Source organism: Triticum aestivum, chromosome 7D (genome assembly GCF_018294505.1).
Source record: "Triticum aestivum cultivar Chinese Spring chromosome 7D, IWGSC CS RefSeq v2.1, whole genome shotgun sequence".
NCBI lineage: Eukaryota > Viridiplantae > Streptophyta > Magnoliopsida > Poales > Poaceae > Triticum > Triticum aestivum.
In genome coordinates, this window is record NC_057814.1 from 9,156,611 (window position 1) to 9,164,877 (window position 8,267).

The 8,267-nt window shown below is 47.8% G+C and overlaps 1 protein-coding gene across 1 annotated transcript; it reads right to left on the reverse strand.

Annotated features, from left to right (window-relative positions):
* Window positions 1-6,958: 6,958 nt before the first annotated feature.
* On the reverse strand, window positions 6,959-8,267 carry LOC123164233 (protein MID1-COMPLEMENTING ACTIVITY 2-like). The gene is made up of 3 exons (XM_044581646.1): window positions 7,797-8,267; window positions 7,574-7,710; window positions 6,959-7,370 (listed from the first exon to the last, which is right to left on the reverse strand). Exons 1-3 carry the CDS (start codon window positions 8,265-8,267, stop codon window positions 6,959-6,961), a joined length of 1,020 nt encoding a protein of 339 aa, XP_044437581.1.

Consider the following 8,267-nt stretch of genomic DNA (forward strand, 5'->3'; position numbering starts at 1 on the left):
GTTGACATTATTCGTTCAGTATTTTCATAAAACACCGCCTTTGAGCAAGTTCTTTTTATGTGTGTTTGTTGTAGCTAATGAATTCAGTAGAGCTTTGGATCTGTTAATCACAGAGAAATTGCATAAAATGCCAATGAAATAAAATTGGAGTGCGTACTTTTGTACAAATACGCCAGAGTTCTACTGACAGTGGTAACGACAATTTTATACATGATATTAGTTTGTGAACACAATTGAATGGCCACCAAAAATAAGATCTCTTGGTGTGGTTAATTGCTTTGGCTGTGTTGCTACCCTGTTTGAGTTGGCTCAACCAGTTTTGTTCTTGTGTACGTTTGTGAGTTCCCGATTCTTGAATGTTCTTTTTAAGAATCTGGAATGCCATTTTATTCGAAGAAAACCTCTGAGCTGCTCCAGAACTGATGATGTATTTATCTTAAAATTGGCATGGAATGAGTCAGACGTGTCTAACATTTTTACATTCATAAAGAGCCGGCCATCCATTTGTCAATCTGAACATTTGCCGCAATGAGCACAGGATTGAATCCCAACTAGTATCATACATAATCTTGGTCTAGTGATTTTTGTTTTTTCCCTACCTGCTCCAGGATTAAAATTTTGTTTTTTCCCTACCTGTATTTATCTTAAAATTTAAGTTTTTTTTCCCTAGCTGTATAGATCATACGTAATCTTGGTCTAGTCATTTTTGCTTTATCCCTACCTGTATAGATCATACATAATTTTGGTCTAGTGATTTTTGTTTTGTCCCTACCTGTATATCTTCAGTTCCTTGGATTGGATCCAAAAAGTGAACTCCCGTATCCTTCTCTCTTTGGTCATTACTGTCAAATAGGCCTTGGTTGATGGGCTTTGGCTGTGTGGGCTGTACCGTTTGACACTTTAACTTCGCCGATTGAATCTACTATTCTTAAGAAGTTGCTCCCCACTACTCCCTATTCTTTCAACATGCACACTGTCCACGTCACCGATATGCCATGTCATTTTTCAGTTTCCAAATGGAGCCAATCAATCTTATTCCGCTGGAAAAAAACCTGCTTTTTTCCTTCTTCACCTGCAGCCGCTCATCTCGCGTCCCGCACGGCCGCCGGCCCTCCCGCGGGATCGGATCCCACCTAGCCTCTCACCGCTGGAGCGCCGCCCATCCCCCGCCCTTCCTCCTTTCCTTCCTCGGCCCCACGCATGCGTCTTCTTCCCTCACGGGCCGACCCTCACAAATTCTCAGTGGCTCAGATCTACATCCCAAGGGTTGCCCTCTCCCGTGCTCCACACCCTTTCCTGTTGGGTCCTCCTTCCTTGGCTCCTCGCCTCCCAATAATTCTAGCATCGATAGATTTTCCAACGTTTCTACCGTCCTATCATCTCTCCAATTAACTTCCCCACAATTGATTTCCCATTATTCTCTTTATTATCTTCTACGACAGACGATCTTCATCTTCACTAAGATAAAGGGAACGGCTCATGTGTGAGGACATCGGTGCCGTCGAGGGGAAAGGTGCTCCCGGATGACACCATGGTACCAGCCCAGTCCACACAGGGAAGACGGAGTACAAGTACAACCCCGTTGTCGCTAGCTTCTGGTCAGATCGATGGATCGGCGACGACGGCGCTCGGCAAAACATCACTGTTCAAGGAAGGGTTGCGATCTACATGAGCAAATACATGGTGTACCTGCAGATGAAGATGGCGCTAGCCATCCTATTCAGGTTCTAGCTTGTGAAGGGCCACCCCGTCAAATACTGCATGTTGACCATCTTCTCCATGGCGCACAATCTCAAGCTCCAGATGCAAATTGGCTATTGACTATTTAAATTTTCTCTAGCATATTGTATCAATAGTGTTACTTAAGGTAACTCCAATTCCTCAATTTTGTTAGCAGGATTGCACTGATTTTTCTGAAGACATGTGAAGAAATTATCTTGCACCAATCTCCTTTGATGGTATGGCTTCAATAATCTTCTTCGTGTTCAACACATCTTCTATTTGTGATTATTGATGTATTCTGGGTGTATCTCTAGATTATCAAAATAGTTTTTGCAGGTTACTTTTGTTGTTAAATTCTTCTTAATGATGGACAACTCTAACCTGCTAGCCACGTTATGGTGATACAAATCTCCTTTGATGGTATGGCTTCACAGATCTCCTTTTATCGTTCAACGTATAATCTGCCAACCTGTGAAGAAATTAGCTTGCACAAATCTCCTTTGATGGACTGGCTTTCATAATCTTATTGCCGTTCAACACATCATCTATTTGTGACTATTGATGTATGCTGGATGTATCTCTAGATAATCAAAATATCATTTGTTTGCAGTTTGCTTTTTTTGTTAAATTTCTTAATGACGGGCAATTCTAACCCGCTAGACATGTTATGGTGATAAAACTTATTTTCCATGTCTATGCATCTCTTTTTGTATTTCCCAACAATTTAATCGAACATTATCTCAATTCAGGCCATAGCTGATACTGCTTGATGGTGGCATTTACCACATATCGCGGATGCGTTAGCCAGAGATGGTTGTCACTGTTTCCATGCTCAAGGCGATCAACTTGGAGACTATTTAATTAAGTATCCTTCCTTTGGCTATTTAATCAATTGGGGCATGTTTTTCTCGGTTCATACATCATGATCAAGTTACTGAACCTAATTGTTTTGGCATATAATTCATCTTGGTATCATATCATGCAACTAAATATAGGAAAATTTTGTTGCCCTTAAATAATTTTGTATTATTAGGCACACTATACCAATATAAACATTAAATTACCTACTTCCAGGGGCATAAGTTATGCCGCTATTACGGGACTGTACCATATGATATATGGTTCTACATTGATATGTTAGAAGTCACTCATTACTTTTCTGAACTCTGCTTAGTTGTACACCAGTATTTTTAGTGATCTATTTTCTTCTCTGTCCTTCTTTAGCAAACAAAGTGTTTTATATTTGCAGAAGCTGGATGACACCATACATTACAACCTTTCTCCCATATTTGAAACTTGGAAAAGTCCGAGGTGGTTCCAGAACGCGGAGATACATTTTAGTCGTCTTGGTATGTTAGAAGAGGTACCATGTTTAGATAAATGTTTTGGTTTATCGCTTACGAAAGATTTTGAAATGCATACACACGAATGATGCCATTTCTAAGCCATGTGCTCATACTGATATGATAATAAGATTCTTCCTTTAGTTATGTTTTTGCTATTTTGTCATTCCTTTTGCTGATTTGAGTAGTTTGGTTGACATGTGATTCTCGGGTGGTGTTGCCTGGGATTATGATGTTAGTTCCTCAACTCAGCATCAAGAGAATTGATTGTAACATGCTGGTTTCAAAGTATGTTCTGACCAAAAATTTGAGTTGCTCTTCCAGAATGGGTGAAGTATAATGCATGAGTCTGCAATTTAGTTGGTTAGCAAAGTGAAGGATTCAAGCAACCATTTATGTTTTTGTTAGTAAACTGATGAATTCAGAGCAACCATTTATGTGTGATCCATCTTTTAGCATGAGAGACAGCATGCTTAACAAGTGTTTCAACTTATTTACATTTCCTTTGTCTACTATATCCAGTTTTTGCGGCCACAATTTCTGCAGCAACGCGCGGGGTATCATCTAGTTCTATCAATTTCTGAGACTTTGGGACGCATTGCAGCATGTGTAGTTGATTAACTCGCCTGACAGGATCACCTAGAATTTCTCCACGGATGGCTGTTACTCCGCTAAATCGGCCTATGATGCTCACTTCACTGGTTGCATGCTCGTAACTCCTCCCGACCTCTCTCCCCCGAGGCGGCGGCGCCGCGCCGCCCCCGGGGAGTCCCCGTCCACACCGCCCTCGGCTCTCCCCCTCCATCGCCTCCCACTACCGCCGCCGTCGCTGAGGACGCCGCGGGGCGAAGCCCTTGTGGTGAGGCGGCGGCGGCAGCGCAGTCCTTGGTTGGCGGTAACGCGTGGGGGCTGCGGCGTCCATCTCCCTCCTCCTCCAACGGCAGTGCACAGCGGGTTGGCGGTGGCCGGGAGATCTCCGGCGGCTGTTCGGCGGATGAGATTTTGGCTGCGATGAGATCTGATTTGGGCCCGAGAGGTTTAGATCGAGATCCACTACGGCTGCGCCTCGTCTCGACAACGGCAAGAGGAGACCCCCCCCCCCCTGGGTAATCTTCACGGCACAAGGACGTCCGGGTCTCTTGGCCCAGGCATGGTGGTGGTGGCTGCCTTCTCCACCGAAGGCGGTTGGCCAGGCTGGTAGTGACGGATCTTGGATCCCACTATTAGCACCGGCGGCGAGTTGGGGAGACATAGTCGCCGGTGAAAACCAAGCCGACTCCGGCCATGGCGGGCGATGGCGGCGTCTACGTCGTTACCTAGATGAAGGCATCGTCAAGCAACTATCGTCAACCTGCTCGTGCCGCTCCGGGAGAAATCCTAAGATCACCGGATGGGACGATGGCGGCGTTGCGGTGTCGTGTTCCCTATTGGGGGCATCGTTTGTGGAGCGGCACCGGATGGAAGAGGCGTGACGTGGTGTGGTGTGCCTTCTCTCGCGTCGACGACGGCGGGTCTCGGCGGCATGGAGCAGCGGGGTCTCGCCGATGGGCGTGTGATGATGGACGAGCGCAGGATGGTGGCGTTGTCTGGCGTCGACAACAGCTAGACCGGGCAAGGTAGATGCAGCAGTACATCACTGAAGATGGATTGGTGGCAGGTGGCTGCGGCGGCCTCATACCGGGCAGGCGTCCTGGTTGAGGAGTGCGCCTGACTGGTGGGTGCCCCATACCTGGCAGGCGTCCTGGTTGGGACCTCAGGTCTTAGATGTTAGGTTTGGCTGCAAGGTCTGTTTGGTATTAGGCCCAGACTATCAGCATCCCTACATCAACTGGATAGGAGTAGCGACAGATGTTGCCTAGACGGTGGCTTTAGTCTTACTGTTGTATGACTTTGTAGGTCTTCTGTGAATAATTAATAAATTGGCTGCATGCATCGTCCAGATGCAGAGGCCGGAGGTCCTCCTCCTTTTCTAAAAAAAAACTTCACTGGTTGCATCAGAGAACCCTAAACTAGAGCTGCCAGATGGTGGGCCAGGCTGTTTAAGAGGTTGTGTTTGCCACCTCTGCCAGATGGTGGGCCAGGCCAGAAACTCCAGGCGGTCCGGCGTTCCTGGGTAGGGCAGAAACACCCTAAGCTATGACGTTGCAGAAAAGGGTCAAATCGTGTTAAAAATTTAGGTTGAGGTCATTTTGTGCTAAAGTTTCCTGACAAGTCGAAACAGTGATTTTGGCCTCTGGACAAAGCCTTTGCCGTGTTGCCAATATGACAAAGTAGATGCGCTTCACCACCTGTTGACAGACACTCTCCCTCGACTGGCGCTTACACTAGAAGCAACAGCTCTTCGAGGAGGTGGTGTGAGGGGTCTCGAATCTTCTATTTATGACATGGAAGGTATCCTCGTTGAACTGGAGTGCATTCGTCACGAAAAGTAGCTAGATGAACACAGAAGGTTCATAATTGCTTCTGATGCTGAAGCTGGCCCCCCAAACCAGGTTCTTTCTTCCTAGTTTAGTTGCTCTGTTTTTCCCTTGTATTTTAGTACAATCGATCATGTTAATGACCTATTTGATGGTTACTAAATTGTAAACAATGCATTCCACGAAAGTAATTCGGAGGCGCAAATAAAATTTTGGAAATGTCAAAAAGATCCTAAAATGATTAGACATATAAATATTTAAGACCATTATGTGCTTTTAAAATTTTCATGGCAAACACATTTGTTTTGTTTCCTGTATAAAAAAGGTTTAGTACTCAATACTCCCCACCCCCCTAGCACTGAATATTTCTATACTTAAAAGTACAACAGGGGCTAACAAGGGGTCCCACATATTACAATTTGGAAGATTTGTACAAAAATTGTGATGGGTTATTGTACCCATGCTTTTTTAACATAGTATAGACGCAGACGCTCATACAACACATATACACTCATCCATATTAACGCACACATTGTATCCCTATGAGCACCTCCAAAAGACTTAGTTTGCTGGATCGGATGGCGGCGGCGTCTTCTTGGACGTCGTTTATCTTTCTTGGAGGCGCCATCTTTGAAGACGAGGTTCGGTTGGCGCTTGTGGCTTTTGTGCTTCTGGTGGTATGCCGAGACGGTGGATGTATGCCGAGGCGGCGGCCTCGGACGGTCATGCAACGGCGGTTCTATGGGGTAGGTCCGCTGCTTTGCTTGGCATGGGTGGCGACCTGGTGCTGCGAGGGTGGCCAGTTCGTCGGCTCGGTCGACGCGATCTGTGGGGTCGGTCTGGTTGGAAGTCGGGGCGGCGGCCCCGGATGTTTGGTACAACGTTCGTGGTCTGCGAGCGGTCGTCTCGTGTAGTAAGGGCTACGAGGCGCCTGAACCGCGCGGCGGCTCGCGTGCGGGCGGGGGATGTCGGAGCGGCGGCTCCGGAGTCGGGTGTGTGTGTTTGTTGCAATGTTGCCTTGGGTCGTGTGGTCGGCAAGGGTTCGTTGCGTGTGTGGTTTTTCGGTCTGGTTTTCCTTATAAACTGGGCCATTCTGTTAGGTTTTCGATCCAGTTTCCCTCATAAACTAGATCAACTCTCTTCTTCTATAATGCAAAGCCAGAGCACCTGGCCCTCTGACGAGGTTCCGTCAAAAAAAAAAGACTGAGCCGGCACATCATTGTACCCATGTTACAAACCTATAGGTGAAGTGGTCGTTGCGTGTTTGTAACTTAGTATTACAAGCGCTCGTCTATACAGAACAACTGTTGCGCGCTCTCGAGATTGGCTACGATGTCTGATATGGCTAGCCGATCCTTGAAATTCAACCGCAGGCAGCACACTGCAGTCTTTGCCAGAAACTCCAGCAGTTGGAGTTGCCTTGGCGTTGGCTCCGGCACAGGTCGCCTGTCCAACAACTCCCGAAAATTACCAGCATCAATTATTGGGAGAGCGAAGCTTGCCAAATCTGTCGACCCTTGCCCCTCCTCTCTCCAAAATGCCCTTTTCCCTGTTAGAACCTCGAGCATCACCCACCTGTAACGCAACCGACGCGCCAAAGTCCGACAAATGCGGCACCCAATTGGCGTCGAGAAGGATGTTATATAACCTACCGTCCCGGTGGATGATCCGCGGTTCGGCATGGCAGTGCGGGTACTCGATGGCGCGCGACGCGCCGAGGAGCACATCGATGTGGATCTTCCAAGACACCGTCACCGACGACAGTGAGGAGGAGTACTGACCCGAGTACTGATCAGAGTGCAGGTGGTCATAGAGCTTGCCGTTCTCCATGTACTCGGAGACGATCATCCTCTCCTCGATTTCCGGCTCTTCCCGCACTTTTTTCCACCTGGTTAGCAGGCCCTTTTTTTTTCTTCTGTGAGGTGGCTAGCAGGCGCTTACCGTTGCTCACACACGATCCGACGAAGGGGATGATGTGTTTGTGTCGGAGCCGTGATAGGATGTCAAGCTCTGTGTTGAAGCCCTCTAAGAAGTCCAGCTCAAAATTCTGGAAGCGCTTAACAGCCACCTCTCGACCATCGTGAAGTCTACCCCAATAGACAATTGCAGGGCCGCCTTTGTCTGATCAGGTTGTCACGGTGGAAGTTATTGGTGGCAGCCTCCAGCTCTGGGAACGTGAATTCCTGGGTTCCATGCGGGAGTACCTCTTTAGCAACCTCCGTAAACTCCTGAAAAATACACCACAAAGTAGGACTGTCATCACAGAACAAGTGTCATATCAATTTCTGTATCATCTCACAATTTTTATTCATACCTGCAGATGGGACGACTGTGGAAGTGGAGCTAGTTCACCTGTTGTGGAGTCATCTGGTACAAGGACCTCGTAGATTTGGCCGAGGCGGCATGTTACGTCGATGTGGCTGATCACGGGGAAGAGCATGAGGTAGAAGTCGATGTTGCTCTGCACCTCCTTGAACCTTTCGGCCTGCCTCCCGGCCATGAATACTTGATACGCCGTGCTCCTCCCCGGGCAGGACACGACGAGCTCGTGGGCGTCCCGAAGCGTGTCTTCTAGCCCAGCCAGCTGCTGTGCCGCCTCCCGGTCCTGCACTTGCGGCAGCAGCTGGGCGATCAACAAGACCCGACGGGCGAGCTGCTCGCACTCCTTCTTGTTCTGCCGAGCTGTCAGTGCAGCCTGCATGAACATAGAGATTAGCCCGCCAATGTCTGCGCCAACCAGTTGTGCCACGGTCGCCGCCTGACCCAGCCCAGTCCACAGCGCCAT